The following is a 22,638-nucleotide window of genomic DNA, read 5'->3' on the forward strand; positions in this document are numbered from 1 at the left end:
TAACTTCGACTTTGACCCTTTCATAAGTTTACGCACTTGAGTAATTGTCAAGGTATAAACAGTAAATTGTTATCATTTTCATCTGGCCTTTGATTCATAAGAGAATCAATGTCAGGCAGAACATACATAAATATGTAGTAAGTTTAAAGATAACTTGAGCCACTTCCGAGATATGGAGAAAGAAGTAAGTTCAGCACTTTCACTTGATCTTTGACCTTTTGACCTTTGACCTTCTTGGCAAAAAAAAGAAGAAAATCCCAGAGAATCTCTAGTGGGTTATACATGCATACATCAAGTTTTTAAAAAAATAATCCTGCTGGCATTGCATAAATATAAGGAAAATAGTAAAATTTAAAAGTATTGCCCTTGACCTTTGACCCCTGACCTTTGACCACATGAACCCCAAATTCCCTAGATAACCACTGCCAGTCAGTACATGCATATATACTTTGTTCCATAAAGATACCTTGAACAATTTCCAAGATACAGAGAAAAAAGTGCAATTTTAACATTTTACTTGACCTTTTGACCTTTGACCTTTTGACCTCATGACCCCAAACTTTCACCAGAGAATCTTAATTGGGTAATACATGTATACACTAAGTTTCAAGAAAATATCTTCAGGCATTGCATAGATATGGGGGAAAAAGTGAAATTTTAAGCATTTGACCTTGACCTTTTGACCTTTGACCTTCAGCATGTGCACCCAAAAGTTGATAGGCACAACTTCACCTCCTAATACACATACATGCCAAGTTTCATTAGGATACCTCAAAAGGTTTTGGTAGTTACCCTGTCCACAAAATTCATTACGGATGGACGGAAGGACGGACGGAAGGACGGACGGACGGACGGACGGACGGAAGGACGGACGGACGGACGGACGGACGGACGGACGGACAACCCGAAAACATAATGCCTCCGGCACCACTTCGTGGCGGAGGCATAAAAAGTCCCCCAAAACCCACGTAATGCGTCAAAAAAAGCGTTTTACAACTTACGTAAAATCAAGATTTGAGGTCCATATTTTAAGTCTACCCCTATGTGTTTGGTATCAAATTAATGGATTTTTTCCTGGCATTGCTTGCATGCAATAAAAAACAGTGGTTCTTTCAGCTGGAGAAAGTTATAAGGTCTGAAGTCCCATCCTGGTAGGAGTGTAATGCTAGCTTATTTTTGTGACATTGTGACCTTTTAACCCATGCTGTACAGCTATACATGGAGAAACAGCTTATTTTTCTGCTTTTCCTGAAAGTACTGAAGACACACTACAATATGGTGCGCTGTTTGCCAGTAAATGTTCAGCCAGTTTTGAGTTTTGAGCCATTTTCAAATGCTGAGTAAAATAAGTGCAGCCGTTTTTCAGTATTTTCAGTGAGGTATATCCTTATTTGACTACTTTAAAGACTCTTTTCCCCTTATTGAATATCCTTGTTTTTTTAACCACGAATTGTACATATGTAGAAATCTATTGTGTGAAAATTTTAGCAAATTTGAGCAATAGGAACTTATTTTTTTATATTTTTACAAATTGCTGAGCATAAATAAGTGCGATACACGCCCATGGTATACTGCATGAAGGTCATATGATAAGTGTTCAGTGTTCAATTTCAACGCTTGTTCAATTTCTAAAGATATCATAAGCAAAAACATAGTATTTTGGCTTAATATGTCATTGTTTGACTGTTACAGCTTGGATATCAACTCAAGTCATCATAAATCTCACATTCATTCTTCTATCTGTGTTTACAAATATGAGAATTGATCTAAACACTGTGCGCACATTCAAGGTCAAACTGTACAGATAATTTTTTGATGAAAAATATAATATCTTCCAAAGTACCAGCCCTAATTTCATAAAAATTTGTAATAATGGCCACTATATGTCTGTTACCTATTCCTGAAAGTTTCGCCTCTTCACTCTTTGGCAAAAGTGAAATATGATAAAATATGTAAAAGTGGTTTTATTTGAATTCAAAATAATGCCTACAAAATTGATCATCCATTTCGAGAAGTGAAAATATGAAATTCATTCATATTTTGTGATATGTCATGGCTATGTGCTGGTGGTGAATGAAAGAGATATTTATCAGGAATATCTAACAGCATTATCAGATGAAAAAAACATTCTCCTTTTTTTAAATGAATTTTTCCAATATATTAGTCATTTCAATGTAATTCGACACCCCTAATTTAAATGCTAATTTATGCGCAGTTTAACACAAAATTTTGACTCGTTCTTTACATGAAATGAAAATTTGAACACTCAGCTACAACAAACAACAAAAAAAGCATTTTCACCAAGTTTTTTCATCTTTGCCCTGTTACACAATTGCATACCCTGATTGTGCTATTGACCTATACTTCTGAATCGAAGCTAGCCGCTATACAAGGAAGAGCACCGTCTTCGGTATGTCCACAGGTGTTCTGTTGTTGTTGTTGTTGTTATTTGAATTTATTTGGCGTTTATCATTCCTCTAGGAATATTTACACCAAATCAATATTCATAAAATCACTTTAAATTTTTCAAATTTTACCCTATATTATTTTCATTTTATCGATAAATAATTCAAAATAATACATTATATCAAAATGAAATCTCGCTCACTGGCCTCGGTTCGAGCTGCCCAATCGACGATCGTATTTTCTGGCCAGTCCGGCTCGGTACCTTGAGCAGACTTCTCAGCAAGGAGGGGCCGTGATTGGCTGTCCGCCTGCCTAGGCCACTCCAATACACGAGAGGGGCTCGACCGATGCTCGTGATTAATCGGGATATTCAACACGAATTTTATCACAAATTTACATTAATTAAAAAACAAAACAACGCTAAGATATAAAGCAAACATCTGGGCGGTGTGCAATGTGCAGAATGATTAAATCAAACATATACTAGTACTTAATATCTAACAAAATTTTGTGTTAGAGTGAATCTTCTTGTCCTCTGGACATACTGAACGAAAGCATGCATATGCTTTAAGTTAGTACTTCCTACAAACTGCAAAATATGGCGCACATCAGTGATATCTATTTCTGCTAATAACATACTTCTTTCTATTATATACTTTGGACATTCACATAAAAAATGGGTGATTGTTTCAAACATTTGTGGACAGTTCGGACAAATTCCATTTTCATGCATATTCAATCTAAACAAATCATAATTTAAAGAAATATTTCCCATTCTCAATTTATGCATAATAGATTGTTCTTTCCAGTTGCCTACCGAACATTGAAAAGTTTTCTTGAATGTTTTTTGTATCAACGTGGTGCGCTTAGCGTTTTTTGTATAAACGTGGTGCGCTTAGCCTTTATTCAAGGCAGCGAAGGGAATATCCAAAAGGTTATGATGTCCACAGCTGTCCGGCGGTGCGCTTAGTCTTTAACCAGAACAATGTACCGTTATCATATCTAAAGTTCCTAATAAAAGGGATTATCTATACTGTTTTTATACTACCCTCTCAACAAATACACAGTTTTAAACAAAAATCCCTCTGTCCATTTACAACACTGTTTATTATAATGCATTGTAGTGTACCGGTACATTGTTTTTGCATTATCTTTCATTGTTGGATGGAAATAAAGTGATATTGGCGTGGTATTAGCGTTTTCACCGTCGCGTTTGCACCGGAAAATGACAAATAATTGAAAAATACAGTAAAATTCACTAGGAATTGCTTTTTTATTGTTGTTGTTTTTAGAGAAAGGGATATACACTGTATCATCAGCTTTGGATATTCCCTTCGCCGTCTTGAATATCAGACTAAGCGCTGTGGACATCATAACCTTTGAATATTCCCTTCGCTGCCTTGAATAAAGACGAAGTGCGCCGCGTTTACAACAGAACACCTGTGAACATAGAAGACAGTGCTCTTCTTTGTATAGCGGTTAGTTTCGATTCAGAAGTATAGGGATATAGCAACGAGACCAAATTGGTTCAAAATTCATTTATTGTGACTAAGCTACTCATTTGGAAATGCTATCATAGCTTGATAAGCATATCTATGCCCGACAAACAAAATGACACCAAAAAGGTTTTGCCACCTCAGATGGTACCAACATCTGGCCTGGCCCATGGACTAATATGTTCTTGTGCGTGATGTCTTGATTCCGCGGAATTAAAAACATGCGAAACTCTTCTCACCTGGCCAAGCGCAAAAAATTAGTCACGTGAAAATATCCACTTTTACCAGTAACATTACAGTAACCAGAGATGCCAAGTTCAAAAAACTTTTATGAGTGAGATTTTTATGACTCGGCATCTCGGCGCTCGCGCGCATGCGCGCGCGAACGAGGGGGTGTCCCCCTCCCATGATAGGGAACTATGCATTTTAAATTATTAGCTCTTAATGATGCGATCTGGTGCAATTTTGAAAGGCAAAAGGGAAATATACCGTCAATTGCAACTATCACTTTAATCCTTTGAGCTATATGCTCCTTATTTTTGGCCCAAATTGCAGACTTCACCAGATGCATGAGATCGTGAGACAGACCCTAAATGCTTGAGTCTCACGCAGAATGCGTGAGACTTGGTAGCTCTGCAGTAACCCTGTTGGCTCGTTGCATGCAGTAACACGTACATGTTGTGGGGTCGCTATATTTACAATTTTGTCCTGACATTTTCACTTCTGTTCTTCAGCACGTTCTTCTTCTTACACTCCAGCTTCTTTAAAGTTCTTCTTCTTTTTATTAAATTCATGTCTTTGTGGTAGTTAGTATCCAGGATAACGGGATCTGTTCTGTCCAACACTACACACTGCACTGGCTATCAACATAACATGTTATGAGCTTGTGTAGCAGCTCAACTTTTCTCTGTTTCTCTCTCCTCCACAATCTCTCTCTCTCTGCTCCGATTTCTCCGTCTTTCCCACTCTCTCTCCTCCTCTCTCATTTATCCTCCCCGCTGGTTCTCTTCAAAACAATTCCAAGGTAACCGCTTGTCAACACTGACCACTTGTTTGTTTCACTGTCTGATACCAGAGAGGTGAGTCACCTCTCTGCTGTTCTACATGTATAAATACCGACTGCTCTTTGTGTAAAAATGCAGAGTGTGTTACAATTTCATCATGAGCGACTTGCTCAGACAACTCGCCTCCGTGCAGAGCGTCCAATAAAACCTTCCCCTCTACAATGTACGCTCGGAGTGCCTCAATGTCTTCATTTTCTATATTCGACCTTTATTAATTAGTGAGTAGGTGTGAACGTGTATACCTGCGTTGCACGACGAACAATACACCACCACAATCATCATCATACCACTCATTAAAAGCTATACTATGGCCTATGCACACGTTTTTGACTGGCAAACCGGACATTTATTCATTTAAATCACACGACCGACTAAAATAACATGTCTACTTCGAATGGGCTTAAAACAGTCACATTAGCCCCAGTCTTAAAATTGCATGATTATCATGAGTATGACATGTTTTATTTACGCTCCACTATCAAATGGCGTCACTGCCTGTAGTGACACTGTCTTAAGTGTCATGAATGGAAGCCCTTCGTAGCTCGACTCTCGACATCTTTTGGCTAAATTACTCACCTTCAATCCCATTTACGACAATGAAATCATTGGAGAAAACCTTCTCAAAGAAACGCTCTTACAATCTAAAAGTGTAAGAAGTACAAGTCGGTAGAAAAGACAAATTGTGTTGGCTAATTTCACATCCAGTCAGCCCAGAATTCTGTGCGCATAGCGATTGTGAATCGGGAGTGCCGTGTTCCACCAGCACTGCAAACTGCATGCATGCATTGCTAGTACGATCACAGCGCGAGGATCAGGAGCGCAAGCACGCAGAAGCAAAGAGACATCAGTTGATTCGTGTGTGGATGGCCTGGAAATGGGTGGAAAAGTCACAAGAATATCATTTTGAGCGTATGGCGTTCCATACCTCGCATCTACACGCGCGTGTGCCATTTCGCTTGCCATACTTTACTGTTGCTTACAGAAAAAGTACGTCGGTCATCATGAGTGCTGGTAAGTAAGAAAATGTGGAAATAATTCTTGTAGGATATTTTCTTTTTAAACTTTTATGCTGTGAACAAATCTGTCGCGAACAAGTCTGGTCTATGACCTTCAGTATGTGTTTGCCCAGAGGCGTATTATCACTCAAAGTCCACAAGTTGGCACTCGTCTTCGTGGTGACCGCTTCGGGTAATTGTAGTCCCACATGTTTATTATTTCGTACTTATTTTAAGGTCTCGTATGAATGTTGTTGTCACATTACTCTTGCCTAATGTATTTTGTTCATCACTGCCGTGTTTTTCCATTTTAGGGGCCGACAACATATTTCCCTTCAAGGATAACTATCTGAAGTTGACTCCTGCTTCTGCACACAGCTACAGCCAAGACTTGAAATCCAAGGGTCTTCCTCTCATTATCGATAATGGTAATGTGCTTTCTTCCGTACCCTTGTCCATGTAATAATAATTAATACTAATAGCGTAATGGTGGTGGCAACTATTGTGAAGCCAAACTGTTCAGCCATACATGTAATGTAGTGATACTTTCTTTGCTGACCATCAGAATATCTTCAGAGTATTGTCTAATGATGTGCCCCAGAGTTGAAATCAAGCTTCCCAAACGAAACCACTTTCAAGTTTTGCAATAATAAATGAGAAGGGAAAATGATTTGTGATGGCTTTCCTCTTTTCTTTTTGCTCTTTCTTCTTCACCTTTTTAATTTTTTGTTTACTACTAGAAGTCTTTTCTTTTTTGGCTTGTAGTCAAAACATGCCATTTTTTAGTGTTGTGTTGAAAAGAGATGATGAATTGTGAACATTTTCTTTTACACATTAGCACTTGTCTGCATAATAAAACCATACAGTATCTACACAAACGTTCAGATTTTGTAGGCCCTGAATGGCGATTTAGCTTTGTTGATGGAACTCATGAACTGTAACTTTATTTATAAAAAGAAAGGGGTCTTTGTGGTGTATGTATTCATACATAAATATATTCAGTATCTAGTATGAGTACCAACAGAAAAGATAATGCTATCAAAATGGTACACCATTTCTTGTAACCAGTTATATTTTTTTTCTTGAAAAATAATTTTTTTTTCTCTCTCTCTCTCTTTCTCTCTTTTTACTTTATCCTCAAGGATCCTGTTACAGTCGAGCTGGATGGGCCTGTGAATCTAGTCCTCGGCTTTCATTCCGCAACGTGATTGCTCGTCAGCGTGGCAAGAAGGACTCAGAGGCGCAGATCGGCAATGACATTCCCAACATTGAAACGGTGCGGTGGCTGCTAAAGACGCAGTTTGACCGCGACGTGGTGACTCACTATGACGCGCAAGAACAGATCCTGGACCACACATTCCAGCGTCTCGGGATAGACTCCGAGGGCGCCGTTCAGCATCCCATCATCATGACGGAGGCTCCTTGCAATCCAAACATTTGCCGACAGAGTGGGTCTACCATTCTTCTCAGCTTCATATTCTGTACACATTGAAATGATATTTATATTGGTCAGAAACACACATATTTAAATGTCATTTTGTATGTACCGTATCTTCTGTTCTACCTGCTGATAATATTTTTGGTCGAGATATAAGCTCTGGTTGAATTCACTGAACACTCATGGAAAAAACAAAACAAAACAAAAACAAAAACCTTCATTTAATCTGAAATAAGAGTGCCATTCCACGCTATTTTCATGACGCCTTTAATAGATCTAGTAGAATGGTGGAGGTTTTATTTTTAAAATGTGAATTGTAATTTTTCTTGATTTTCACAAAATGTTGATGTTAGGTGCACCCACAAAATGTGCGAATTGGATGAAGGAATTTCATCTCTCATGGACCTTGACACAAAAATTTCTCCAGATTTCCTTTTTTAACTTAAAATGAAAATGAAAAACATAAAAACTCTGTCACATAAGAGATTTGTTTTGTTCCAATGTCAAACCTTGCAGTGATATATTTAAGGGAAAACAGTTGGACACAAAGGGGAAAGATTATTGACCAAAAACATGATCTTTATCATGTGTCTGTTTGTTCACACAAAAGAGGGCGTTTTGTGGGTTGATGGCCCTGCCGTTTCAGCCATTTGCAGAGAATACTCTAGCAAGATCGTCAATTTGTAGTCGACAGTTTGTACAGCATTGCAAAGGGATTGACAGGACTTATTATTCTCAATATCTTATTCAGTATTATGTCCAACTATCAAAGATACTGCTGACCATGGTCCCGAATCCCACTTTCACATACGTTATGGACAGAAATTTGAAAAATCTAGCTGGGGACTGTCAGAGAGAAAAAAAAAAGAATTGACAAAAGCTTAGAAGATACTACATACTTCCATGCTTCAGAACTTTGATCTGAGATAGAAAATTGGGTACATCGTTCAGAGAAGACTGAAAATTCCAATTCAGCCAAGATAACCAAAGTGCATATATTCAAGGGTATGGGAAGGCCAACCTATGTAACTTTTTTGTGGGCTTTGTGATGTACAAGTAGGGTCATTACATGAACCATAATTTGTATCCAGGGTATAGCAGTTCCCTGTAGAGTTAGTGCATGGCATGCCCAGCTCCTGTCAGCAAATGGTTAAATCTTTTTTGTGTGTATTTCTGCCATCCAGCCATGTCAGAACTACTCTTTGAGTGCTACCAAATCCCAAGCTTGGCGTATGGGATCGACAGTCTCTTCAGTCTCTACTACAACTGTCCAGAGCAATCTGGTAAGATACCCTGGTACAATTTTAATCACATTTCTTGCCGTGTTTTCTTCTTTTTCATCTTCTTTTCCTTGCGTGCTACTACATTTTGTCTTCTCAAATGAAATGTGTTACATGATTGTAAAGCTTGGTGACGAAAGAATCAGGAATTTCCGTGCATAACAAAGGCTTTGTTCTATAGACAATTACTGAAACAAATTCTTGCTTTAATTTACATTAACATTATATGTGTTCAAGGTTGTACTTTGAATGATTAGACGGAGGAATTACTTTGTTTAGCTTGGTAACTTTTGTTTTTGATAGCAAGTATGCAAGCCGCTAAGCTGTCCCAGTAATCTTGCTGAATTTCAAACGGAGTTCTCTTTTGAATTGTACTGACTGCCCCTAGGAAATTTTGAAATTCTATATTTTAGAGACACACATTTAAAACAAAAGTAAAAATGTGTTTTGTAAGCATACATACATACAAACTCTTTATTCACATGAGTGATGATCAAATAATGTGAATCTTAAAAGTGTTGCAAAATTGCATTGAGATTGAAGAAAATTATCCATCAAGTCCCTAGCACCTTAGATGACATATTTTCTTGCTTTGTCAATTTCTTTAAAGCGAGCTCGTGCAGTCTCATTCTGTCGTCTGGATTCCAAACGACCCATGTCCTACCGGTCATCAACGGTCAGCTGGACGCAGCCAACTGCAGGCGGCTGAACATCGGTGGCAGTCACCTGACCAGCTACCTGCTGCGACTGCTGCAGCTCAAGTATCCGGCGCACCAGTCACATCTCAACCTCAGTCGCGCAGAGGTTAGTGCTCTGGATTGGTAGCACCAAACTGCTCTGGGTTGGTCGCACTATCTGCTCTTTTGGGCCCACATTACGTCCATTACACTGTATGTCGTATATCTAGCCATGCAGTCTTCCCCCTATGCCCTGCCCCCTCTTGTATCCATGTACCACATTAATCGAAATTGGTGTGAAGTGTAATCTAGTTATATGACTGGAAATACTCTTCTTGTGTCATCATTGAAGGAATAAAGGAGAGGATGAACTTGGGGGTGAAACAGTAAGCACAGAAAATAATGCTGAATATCATCATGATTTTGACACTCACAGCAATAAACCTACATGAACAGTAATCATTACTAGATGATGATAATGAGAGAAGAAGCAATAACAATGTGAGTTTCTTACTTAGGATATTCCATTCTGTGTGAGCACTGCTCTATTGTTGCAATGCCATTGCACTATTCAGTAAGAATATAAATTTAAGACACAGAACTGTGACCTGAATTAGCATTGGCCATTAGCTATGTTTCTACATGTATGTGTATGTGTATCTGTATTGTTGTTTTTGAATGTTACTGCTTTTCTCTTTTCACAGGAGCTGTTGATGGAACATTCCTACACAGCTGTTGACCCATGGTCAGAGTTTGAGGACTGGAAATCCCAGGACTACTTTGACAAGCACGCCCACAGAATGCAGTTGCCATACACACCTGTAAGGACAGTGTTAACTGCTCCCAACATATAAACAGCGGACTGATTGTTTGTTTGTTTGTTTATATGATTCTTTTTGTTAGTACTGAATGATTTACATAATGCCTGTCAAGAGACACCCATCTAATGACCCACTTTCTACAGCAGGAGATATGATATCAATGATGATGATGATGACGATGGTGATGAGGATGATTGTGATAGCAATGAAATCGAGGACAATGACTGTGATGATGATGATGATGATGATGATGATGATGACGACGACGATGATGATGATGGTGCTGATGAGGATGTGGTCTCGTTTATCCAGGGTAGTCTCTACAGTGTTCCCACTGCTCTTCCAGAGGGCACGGCCATCATCATTACCGTAGCATTGCCAGGTGCCCCATGTAAACACTTGGGTGAAGAGGGACACTGTGGATAAACATATTTTGTCCAAGGACTTAGGCACTTGACAGGACTTTAACTTGTGACCTTCAATGAAGCCAAGAGTCTCTAATGTCCACTTTGCCAAAGTGTCTTCACCTAAATGGTGATGATGATGAAAGTAACGATGATGATGACAATAATTCTCATTCCTAACTATTATGATGTTACTGATTGAAAATGAGTCAAAGCCAAGGGCTGAATTACAGTGAAAAACTTGTTACATAAAAATTTGTAATATGGCCGTGAAACATTCGGCACTTCTTACATAAAAACAACAACAAATGATACAAAAGTATGTCAATAGTGCAATTGGTATAACATGTCTTTTCAACTTGATGTTGGTTTTTACCACTGTAAGCATTTCTAGGATGGTGAAGAACTTTCTCTCTCTCTCTCATTCACAACATCTTAATGTTTGTGAAACAGTTACCTGGCTGGTCTGTAGGCAACACGAAGGAGAGGAGACGGCAATGCATCAGCAGGCTCCAGGATCTGAATAAGAAGTGGAGACAAGAAAAGGTTGGATGGCTTGATATGTGTGCATTAAGTGTTTGTGTTTTTGTTTCTTGATGGAGCTTTTTGTTTTGCTTCCATTTTCTATTATGTCTTATATAACTTCTTTTTTTTTTCTTTCATTGTACTAGAATATTTGCATTGCAATAAATTGAGCGATTAGTCGGTATATGTTGCCTTTTGCATTTGGACATTCTGGTTCCGCATCTGTAAAATGTAAATTCCAGAGAAAGAGATACATCTGTAAATGGTAGATAAACACATACATTGTTGCTGCAGGACTGTAGTGCAGTATTCCATTTTGTATAGTATCATGTGGGTACAATGATAGACATTTTGTGCCGTAATGTGTTTATATGTACTACCTTGTGAAATAACAATATGTTCTTGGAATAGATATTCATTGTAATGCCTTGGAATTATTATTGCATGCTTTTGAACAGGTACACAGTGTAGGGTGTGGTGGTAAAAGGAAGTTTTAATACCTGTATGAATTTCTTCAGCAAAATGCTATCTGCAGGACAAAGCGGTGATTCTCGGATTATATTTTCTGTTTAAACCTAAATCTAGCTTCTGAATGTTAAAAAGATTGTTAGAAACTGTGTAGATTTGCAGACCCTACAACCACTCTGACTTTTGAGGAAAGAATCTGAATTTTGACCATTCCCAGCTCTTGTTTTGATAGGAGTTTTCTATTTTTCTTGATAATGTTACTACACACTCCTATGGGAACTGCTCTTTCTGTCCTACCTTTGAGCAAATCATCCCCATTTTTCAGTCAGAAAGGTGTGGAGGTCTGGGTTTGGGAAATATCAATTCATGTTGGCAGTAGTAAAACATTACTAGATGTAGGGGGAGGAGAATGTTCTCAGCTGTCTGCATAACTCTCCACTAATCTAATGTCACCAGTTAACAGGGGCAGAGGACAAGCTGCGTTCCCTGGTCAACATTCAAAACACAGCAGAAGACAGCAACGGCACGCAGAAGGTCAGTGCAATTACAGTCAAACCTGTCTTAAAATGACCACTTGAGGGATGTAGGAAAAACAGTGTACTTTATTATAGACAGGTGGCCATTATAGACAGGTTTGTGGCCTTTTCTTGATTTTGCTGCATGTGATAGACATGTGCACATGCATAAATGCATGTGTGTATCGGTGAGTGTAATCATGTGTTGATGAAAGTTCATTAACAGGCACTATTAACAGTTGATGTAATCCCAAAGGGTATTTGTTTTGTTTTGATTTGTTTTGATTGTTGGGGTTTTTTTTGTCAGATGTAATGACAGAAATTCTAAGCTGTCGAAACAATACGCCAGACGAGTGATTTTGGTCATAAGATATTGGAGAACGTGAACTGATAGAGGCACATTAGTACTTCTTAGGTGGACAGTAATTTCAATGAATGTATTGAGAAGGTACTAAATGGAAACAAGATGTATTTTCCTTTTAAGTGTAAAAGTGTCAGTAGATGAATGCTTCCACCATTTAAGTAGCAATGTGATGAAATTAATAAAGAAAACACAAATTGATGAAGCATCAGTGTTTGCCCCTCTTCCTTGTAGAAAATGCTGAGGACCTTAGGTCTCAACTCTCTGGACGATCTGAAGGGTTATATAGGCATGCTCAATGCTTCCATCCAGAGGGCAAAGGTCAATCTCGGTGGCAGGGAGAGCATCGTGGATCAGGTACTGTCAAATATGTCGAAGATTTCACAAGGTTTTGATTTTGACTTCACGGTCATGTGCTATTCGTGAAGATAAAGACATGTGAAAATATTGCCTCTGATCCCTGATATGCATTTGACATGCATAATTTCTCCGTTCAGTACTGTACTCCACGAGTGTGAATTTAACCACTTGTGAAATCGTCGGGAAATCCCAATTCGTGAAAATTTAGACTAGCTAGATATATGGCACATACAGTATTCTGGTGCCTTGTTCATTTCAGTGGATTGGAGGGATTTAGTCCTGGCATTTAACTCTCATTTGCATTTGCCAAGAATCAGAGCCCCATTTTATTCCACACTTTTAGAATACCACAAGTAACAATCAGGGCAGCTAGTAACCATGGCAACAGATAAGTGGAAACCAGTCAGCTGTTGACACTTTTATTTGCTGCTACTGTTGTTGCTGTAATTGTTGTAACTCACATTGAACTGAAAATGTCTGTACGCAGCAAGGCCCAGACTGAATGATCGCTTTCTCGTCTCTGGCAAAAATATGCAGTCATTTAATCATTCAGAAGCACATGAAGCACATGAGCTAACTCTGAACTGGCTTATCAAATGTTTGCCCAGCCGATGTCGGTCAATGTGTGGCCCAGCCTCGACCTCCTTGGATCTGACCAGGAGCTCCTGAGCCAGGCGGAGCGGAACGCCGTACGGCGGCAAGAGCTGGTGGAGGCCTTCCACCAGAACAGCCTGCGGGCCCGCTGGGTCCAGCAGGAGATCGACGGGCTCCTGCAGGAAGGCACCAGGCTGGTGGGCCAGGGGAGCCCCAAGGAGGGCGGACTGAAGAGATGGACGGAGCAGCTGAAGGAGCAGAAAGAGGTAAGGGGTTGGGTGATAGGGGAGCATGTTAGCTCTTCACCCATCCAGGTGTGTGTCAGGGGAGGGGGAGGGGGGGGTTGTCCATCCACCCAGAAAACAACAAACTGATATAGCATCGCTAAGACACTTTGGCCACCTATCAACAGTTTTTTTGGCACTTTATTAATTGGAATGCCGAAAACAAGATAATAGTGATTACGAAAAAAAGTTATCATCATCATTATCATCATCACCATCATCATCATCATAAGTGTTTGTGTGTACAGTCAGTTCACCATTGTAGGTGCCATCATTCATTGTGTTGTTATTGCAGTTATTCTAGATCCCTGAAGTCCATTTCCTTGTTGTAGTTGCTGTTGTATTCAATAAATTGCCTAATGCTACATACTGTACATCACGATAATTGGTGTTTTTTTTTTTCAATGTTATAAAAGTGCAGCTCTGTGCATTTGCTCACGGTCGTCATGGCAATTATGTCTCTCTGATTGTCAGGATGGCAGGGGGTTCTGTCTATAGCATCATCTTGTTAAAAGTCTGTTTACAGACAGGATCATATTGATGAAGATGGCCTAATAAAGAGAGGATACATCAGGAGGGGAGGGGGGCATCGGGTTGGATATTGAGGTCAAGATGGACAAATACCTTTCTCACGCATTAAAAAATAGCATTTTAATGGTCTCCCCACCCCTGCCCCGCGAAGAGGGTACTCTTTGGGAAAAACATCTTAATTGGATATCAAATGAGTTCCCACCAGCCAGGAATTGGACACAAACATCCTCTATATACGAATTTAGATTCACCTTTTTTTGTCCCCGCCGAACGAGTTCGAGCAGGGGACTATGAAACGGGCTCCGTACGTGTGTGTGTCCGTGTGTCCGTCCGTCCGTCCGTCCGTCCGTCCGTCCGTGTGTCCGTGTGTCCGTGTGTCCGTGTGTGCGTCCGTGTGTGATCAAAATCTTCAATTTGCTACTTCTCTGTCATTTATGAGCCAATTTTGATTCTGTTTGCTTTATATGATAGCACTACATGGGAGCTTTGAAACTTCTACACAGAATTTCAGTCGTGACCTTTGACCTTGACCTTTGACCTATATTGTACATTTTGCTACAAAATGCTACTCCTTCGCCATTTCTAACCTGATTTCGATTCCGTTTGCTTTATGTGATGGCACTAGGTGAGGGCTTCAAAACTTCTACACAGAATTTTGACCTTTGACTTCTTTGACCTTTGACCTTGATTTTTGACCTGTATTGTACATTTTGCTACAAAATGCTACTCCTTCGCCATTTCTAACCCGATTTCGATTCCGTTTGCTTTATGTGATGGCACTAGGTGAGGGCTTCAAAACTTCTACACAGAATTTTGACCTTTGACTTCTTTGACCTTTGACCTTGATTTTTTGACCTATATTGTACATTTTGCTACAAAATGCTACTCCTTCGCCATTTCTAACCCAATTTCGATTCTGTTTGCTTTATGTGATGGCACTAGGTGAGGGCTTCAAAACTTCTACACAGAATTTTGACCTTTGACTTCTTTGACCTTTGACCTTGCTTTTTGACCTATATTGTACATTTTGCTACGAAATGCTACTCCTTCGCCATTTTTAACCCGATTTCGATTCCGTTTGCTTTATATGATGGCACTAGTTGAGGGCTTCAAAACTTCTACACAGAATTTTGACCTTTGACTTCTTTGACCTTTGACCTTGATTTTTGACCTATATTGTGCATTTTGCTACAGAATACTACTCCTTCGCCATTTCTAACCCGATTTCGATTCCGTTTGCTTTATGTGATAGCACTAGGTGAGGGCTTCAAAACTTCTACACAGAATTTTGACCTTTGTCTTCTTTGACCTTTGACCTTGATTTTTGACCTATATTGTACATTGGCTACAAAATGCTACTCCTTCGCCATTTCTAACCCAATTTCGATTCCATTTGCTTTATGTGATGGCACTAGGTGAGGGCTTCAAAACTTCTACACAGAATTTTGACCTTTGACTTCTTTGACCTTTGACCTTGATTTTTTACCTATATTGCACATTTTGTTACAAAATGCTACTTCCGGCGGGGACATATGTTACGCACTGCGTAATTTCTACTTTTCCTTGTTTTTCACTGATTTTTTTTGTCCCCGCCGAACGAGTTCGAGCAGGGGACTATGAAACGGGCTCCGTACGTGTGTGTGTCCGTCCGTGTGTCCGTCCGTGTGTGCGTCCGTGTGTGATCAAAATGTTCAAAATGCTACTCCTTCGCCATTTCTAACCCGATTTTGATTCTGTTTGCTTTATATGATAGCACTACATGGGAGCTTTGAAACTTCTATACAGAATTTCAATTGTGACCTTTGACCTTGACCTTTGACCTATATTGTACATTTTGCTTCAAAATGCTACTCCTTCGCCATTTCTAACCCGATTTTGATTCCGTTTGCTTTATATGATGGCACTAGGTGAGGGCTTCAAAACTTCTACACAGAATTTTGACCTTTGACTTCTTTGACCTTTGACCTTGATTTTTGACCTATATTGTACATTGCCTACAAAATGCTACTCCTTCGCCATTTCTAACCCGATTTTGATTCCGTTTGCTTTATGTGATGGCACTAGGTGAGGGCTTCAAAACTTCTACACAGAATTTTGACCTTTGACTTCTTTGACCTTTGACCTTGATTTTTTACCTATATTGTACATTTTGCTACAAAATGCTACTCCTTTGCCATTTGTAACCCGATTTCAATTCCGTTTGCTTTAAGTGATGGCACTAGGTGAGGGCTTCAAAACTTCTACACAGAATTTTGACCTTTGACTTCTTTGACCTTTGACCTTGATTTTTTTTACCTATATTGTACATTGGCTACAAAATGCTACTCCTTCGCCATTTCTAACCCGATTTCGATTCCGTTTGCTTTATGTGATGGCACTAGGTGAGGGCTTCAAAACTTCTACATAGAATTTTGACCTTTGACTTCTTTGACCTTTGACCTTCATCTTTTTACCTATATTGTACATTTTGCTACTAAATGCTACTTCCGGCGGGGACATATATTACGCACCGCGTAATTTCTACTTTTCCTTGTTTTTAATGATTCTATGAACATCTTTTTTTATGGTGATTATGGTCTATTATTCTTTTAACGCAGTAGGAATTTGAATGCACCAGCTTTCTCTGATAAGGGTTTCCTTTGAATGTAAGAGAGATTTAAGACAACATGTTTGATTTGGATGTGGATTGCTGACTGCATACAAATACCCATGTACTCTGAAAGCAGTATTAGACAATTTCACAACTTTTATGAACTCCATAGATACTGAAAACAGCTGCAAATTTGTGAGATAAAAGCTACGTATTTCTTTATGTTTGCTCATTTCCCTCTAAGAAGATGGCTGGATAGCCCATATTCAGCTACGTTAAGCTGGTCTTCCATGGGGTCCAGTTAGATGTGAGGTGGGACAACTTCACCGGGTTAAACACCCTGCTCTTTGCGATGGATGAATGAAGCGGGATCTTTTACGTGCATGAGTTGTGACTCTCTCATACATGGGACCTCCATTTTATGTTCTATCCGAGGGACAGAGTGTTTTGCCTCTTGTTAGAGGGGACGGTATGCTTACACACAACATTGCTCAGTCCAGACTCGGGTTCGAACCCGGGCCGCGTGATCGTAAGGCAGATGCGCTACCGACCTGAGCCAACTCACCACCCCTTTATTTCTCTTTTTCCCCTTCTACCACTTTTCACTCCCCCCCCCCCCTTTATTGATGTCTGTGTCTTATATCTGTCTGATTTTCTGTCTATCTGTCACCCTTCCTTGTCTGTCTTCTCTTTCACTCTCCCTTTCTGTCCCGTAGGAGCTTGGAACATGCCATGCCCAGTGGCAACACATCAAGGAGAGCCTCCTGGGCCTCCAGGAGCCCAAGGATGCGGATACCATGGATACGGACCAGGAAGGTACGATGGCAGCAGTAGTCTGTGTTGTCAGAGACACGTCTTTCCAATCGAATGTCTTGAGTTGCTTATGGTAATATGGACTATCGAAGGATTGAAAGAAATTCAGAATTGAAAATTTGAGAGGTAATAGAGAAAATAGATCTATTTTGAGTACTGAATCTAAATGACATAAATATACATATAAAAAATCACTATACATTTCAAGTGATTTTGTATAGTCAAGCTCATTATCCTCTAAATGGTAAAGATAATGTACTCTGTTTTCATGGTGCCATATTTAAACAATTCCTTGTTACTCCCCTGAGTTTTAAGAACCCCCCTCCAAAAAAAAAAGAAGAAGAAGAAGAAGAAGAAAAATCTATCTAGTTGGCATTTCTATTACAATGACACTCATCAAATAATACAAGTAAAATTTGCAATTTAGATATTTGATTAGTCCTTCAGTTACATAATATTCAGTTGTCCATACATTTGTCTGTGTGTACAAATTACAAAATATTGTGAATTACTTAATCATCACCTTAAATTATGATGAACCTGGTATTTGGCTTAACCTCCCACAGTGCCTTGTGAGTATTAGAGGTCATGACCTTCTACGGGCTGTTTAATTTCATCCTTTCCCTCACAGGGGACACGGATGAAGGGACATCTGCCGATCAGGGCTCCGAGTGGGCATACATTCAAGCAATGGTTTGTCTTCCTGTCTTGCTGCTTCTAGTGCATGCAATCAATTTCACATTTTGTGCAACCATAATCCAGTACTTATTGTTGTCATTTTGTCTCGTGAATTATTCACACCCAGTTCCCATCAGCTCTGGAGCACTTTATTCCACCTCATTGCTCTTAACCTGTTGAGAACAGGCTGATTTTGCGAAAACATGAAATTCCCATAGATGCATGCCCGAGTACTGTAAAACATGATATATTCGCGGCACAAAATTTTCGCGATTTGGAGCCGACGGCCTTTTTCGTGGCAAGAAATTTTCGCAAATTGCCACTTGCGTTCAATGCATGTAGTGTAGATAAGAAATTTCGCGTGCATTTTAATTTCGCGAATCTTGGCGCTCGCGAAATTCGCGAAATTAAAATGCACGTGAACATTCCTCGTTTTACAGTATACACAGGACTAGTCTTCAAGGGGCTAAAGTCACTGAGGATCGTAACTGTATGCTGAAATCAGACACCCCAATTATAGGATCAACGTGAACAAAGTTGTAGTTAACAAAATTATATCTATATAATCTTATTGCAAACCTTCAAGGAAGAGAAGAAAACATTTTGAATTCTACGTGGGCAGAGATTTTAGATGGTTACACCTCAATGGGGAAATTTTTCTTTTTAACAAAAATCAAAGAAAGACGACATAAAACTATGCACCCATACTCAAATTTTCATATGGGCTCTGCAGTTTTGTGATTTCAGTTCTGTTGCATTTGTGTCCATGCTTTGATATCTTTGGAACCTTCTCTTCAGGGATTCTTTTTTTTTTTTTTACTCCTAAAAGATGGATCCCTCGGGTCAGAGACTAGACTGCTAAAATATGCTTTTATAGAATGCAGCAAAATATGACATATTATACATCATCTTCGAGTTTGTGATCGATATCATGGATGATGGAAACGCAATAGAGATTTGTGTAAATAAATGGAAAGACTTTTTGATTGGAGAGTTTGATGTATGTGTTACTAACTTGTATCTTTCAGGAGGATGACGCCGAGGGTTTCAGTTTTGAGGCTGAGCAGGAAAATCTGTCTGAGCTGGACAAAATCTTATCTGTCTTTGACCAGGAAGTAAACAAGTATGTCATACTCATGGCCCAGTCGGTGTATCAACTGTGACATAGACATAAGACATTGTCTTTGGTGTAGGCATAATCATTGGCCCTTTGTGATTGCTGATGGAGCAATAAGCCATTTGTATTGCTACTCTATATTATGTATTCAAAGAATGCATTGCTGTATTAAGTTATTTCTATTTCACTGGACGTGATATATACAGTGCACTCCCGTTATAATGAACACGGTTATAACGAAGTAAAAATTCGGGCCGTACCGTTATCCACTTTATGTATTTTTATTGTTTATTTATTCGGTTATAACGAAATTTTGATATAACGAAAGAAAATTGCCGGTCCCGAGGACTTCGTTATAATGGGAGTCCACTGTACTTGTATGTGTATGGCCTTTGTGTAGTGGAGGGAAACAAACCAGAACCGTATTGCTATTGTCTCCCTGTACTGTTTGCAGTGGCCTTTAAGAAGGATTGATATAACATGCGTGAAAAAGTAACATTATGTCAAATCACTTCAGGACAAAATATGTTCATAATTAAGTATAATTAAAAGCATAATTAAGAAGATTGAAATCACTGTTCAGATGTGAAAGAGTTGGGCTATTGAATGTAAGCTCAGTTTCCACTTACCTATATCTATCTTAGCTTTTGGAGTTAATGAAAACAGCAGTGAAGATGAAGCTTCTGGCTATATACATGTGTAGGTAGATTTGTTGTAAACGCACCATTTGAGCATCCACACCTATTGACATGTATCGCTTGGCACATTCCGCAGATTAAAACTACCCCACTGCTTGACAAAAACTGATGAGGTACCGGTATTGAATTAATCATTCTTTCTCTTTGGATTGTATGTGATCCATTAGTTTCGTGGAATCAGTTCTGCCTGAAATCTAAAAGCATCCACCTTCCCCTCCCATACCACTGCAGAGAGAACCGGTCACCCGTTGGCCTGCGTATGACCTTTGACCTGGCCGAGTACTACCAGGTGGTGCTTGGCGTGGAGAGAATCAGGGGCCCTGAGATCCTATTCCAGCCAAGCATCATGGGGCTGGAGCAGGGTGGACTTGGGGAGACCATGGAGCATGTCCTGAGGCTGTACGAACCGGAAGTCCAGGACAAACTGGTTCAGGTAAGAGCGGCAGCCCAGGACAAACTGGTTCAGGTAAGAGCGGCAGCTCATTAATTACAATAGGCCCATATGATACTCTATGTATCACAAATTAGAAATGTATCTTTGATATTATCCCATTTTTTATATGCCTGTACTTTCTTTGTTAAATTTTCGTCATGAAGAGGATGCAGAAATCAATACATGAATTGAAATATTAAATGAAATGAAACTGATACAATTGTTTTGTTTTGTATCCATGATGCAGAATGTGTTTCTCACTGGGGGCAACTTGAACTTCCACAACATGGTGGAGAGAATAGAAACAGAGCTTCGCGCCATGAGGCCTTTCCAGTCCTCCTTCAAGGTCCGGCGAGCAGGTACGTCTAAAATTCACGGTCCACCTCGTCCCCTTCTCCTGTCACTGTCTGTCATCTTCATATCCCTTCAGCTTATACTTGTTACATTTACGGCAAGTTGCAGCTTTATCATGTCAAAGGAATGGTATAGTTACGGTTGAGATGGGGCTTTGGGTTACCAACATTTTTTTGCGAAATAAGGAGAAACCTCCTATGAAATATGAAAAAGTATATAATTCTATGAGTAATTCAAAGTTTATTTGGTGAAATATGGTTTTGAAATGCCTGAGATATCAAAAACAGAGCGATCCCAATAAAAGGTGGGATGCACCTTTTATCAGGATTGCTTTGTTTTACGTTGATTTTGGATCTCTCAGCCATTTCAAACCCGATTTTCATCAAATAAGCTTTAAATTCCGCTTAGAATTGAATGCTCCGTAACATTTCATAAAGTGGCTTCTTAAGTGTCTCGCAAAAAGTTAAAGCTGAATCCTCATCTTAACCAATACTATAGAGTATACCATCCTTGTAAGTTGTACAGAGTTGTAATTGTGATTAACTGATTACCCCTGCACTTTTGAAGAATTAAGTGAGGGTCAGAATGAAAATGAAATAACGGGGCACGCATACCAGTAAATGTGCTGTCTGTAGCACTCAGTCAATGTATCAGTTCATCCTGCAATGTTTATTGAGTTTAAAAGTGTCATTATGAGGCTTTGGCTGTTGTTTGCTTGTTGTCAAAGATCTCCCCTTATATTATTCTAGTGTGAGGAGAGGAGAGCAGAGATCCAAAATGTGTCTGTCCCATCTTGCACTTTATTAATTCTGTTTAACTAATATATCAGAAATTCACACACTATGAATTGCATGTCACATTTCCGTCCATTTCAAAACACATGTAGCACACTTAGCATAGCTTTGTCTGCTTGTAGTATGTGTGACAGATATGTCCAATCTCCACTTTGTGCGGTTAACACATAATTCAACACTTCTATAAAATCCATGAGAAATCACTTGACATTGTATACAATTGTAGGTAATGTCCATTCACAGGTGTTAAAATGCTATGGTGGGAGGTTGTGAGTCGAGAGATGTAGTCAAAGGATTTTCAAATGATTCGCTATCACATGTTTATCCAAGCAGTGTTCAAGGTTTGACTAACCAGTATGAAGGATATGTGGTTGAACTCCATTGATGTATATGTTCTTGACCTTTAGTTTTGTAAAATCATTATTTTGAATGATAAAGGGATGCAATATCTTCGGGATACAATAACAAAGGTGACAAGATTTGTGCCAGAGACTTTAGACAGTAGCGACTGCATCATCTTATATCTTGTGTAACATCCAATCAGGAAATCCATCACTCGACGCCTGGCTTGGGGCGGCAAAATGGGCGACCGAGCCGGCTAACCAGTCGCTGTTCGTCTCTCGGGCGGAGTATGAGGAGAAGGGCGGCGACTACTTGAAGGAGCACCACGCCTCCAACAGGTCCTTCTCCGCCCCCGGCGTCATCGTGGGCAACAGGAGGTGACCGATGCCCCATCCGGCTCACTGTGCGACCTGTTGCTAAAGTTTGTGCAGGAAGACTTGGAGGCTGTTATCTTGTGCCTGTTTTCTTCTTCTTCTTTTTTCATGCAAACAATCGACTGCTGTGGTATGACATCATCAGGATTTGGACTCTTTGCTAGATCCAGATATTCAAGCAACTCTGCCCAGAACAGGAAGCGCATCAGTGCAAGCAAATAACATG

General features: G+C 39.5%; 2 protein-coding genes across 2 annotated transcripts in view; one reads left to right on the forward strand and one right to left on the reverse strand.

The window, feature by feature from the left end:
• LOC139726639 (uncharacterized) overlaps positions 1-5,696 on the reverse strand; it is an 80,335-nt gene extending 74,639 nt beyond the window's left edge. Inside the window, exon 1 of the mRNA XM_071637629.1 lies at positions 5,543-5,696. The gene's annotated coding sequence lies outside the window, so the exon portion shown is untranslated. The remainder of the gene's footprint in view (positions 1-5,542) is intronic.
• A 271-nt stretch (positions 5,697-5,967) lies between these two features.
• On the forward strand, positions 5,968-22,422 carry LOC139726640 (actin-related protein 5-like). The gene is made up of 16 exons (XM_071637630.1): positions 5,968-5,977; positions 6,276-6,389; positions 7,104-7,409; positions 8,584-8,682; positions 9,290-9,483; positions 10,061-10,177; positions 11,035-11,127; positions 12,031-12,108; positions 12,685-12,807; positions 13,419-13,670; positions 17,526-17,625; positions 18,254-18,315; positions 19,329-19,423; positions 20,347-20,548; positions 20,796-20,907; positions 22,241-22,422. Exons 1-16 carry the CDS (start codon positions 5,968-5,970, stop codon positions 22,417-22,419), a joined length of 2,136 nt encoding a protein of 711 aa, XP_071493731.1. The 3' UTR covers positions 22,420-22,422.
• Positions 22,423-22,638: the final 216 nt, after the last annotated feature.

This window comes from Diadema antillarum, unplaced genomic scaffold (assembly GCF_040938485.1).
Source record: "Diadema antillarum isolate AM-2024a unplaced genomic scaffold, OU_Dant_1.0 seq00000094_RagTag, whole genome shotgun sequence".
Taxonomy (NCBI): Eukaryota; Metazoa; Echinodermata; class Echinoidea; order Diadematoida; family Diadematidae; genus Diadema; species Diadema antillarum.

Excerpts from the sequence above, each read along its gene's own strand:
- LOC139726640 (XM_071637630.1), top strand. Across the intron at positions 9,484-10,060 it reads TCAACCTCAGTCGCGCAGAG|GAGCTGTTGATGGAACATTC; the intron begins GTTAGTGCTCTG and ends CTCTTTTCACAG. Across the intron at positions 12,808-13,418 it reads GGGAGAGCATCGTGGATCAG|CCGATGTCGGTCAATGTGTG; the intron begins GTACTGTCAAAT and ends ATGTTTGCCCAG.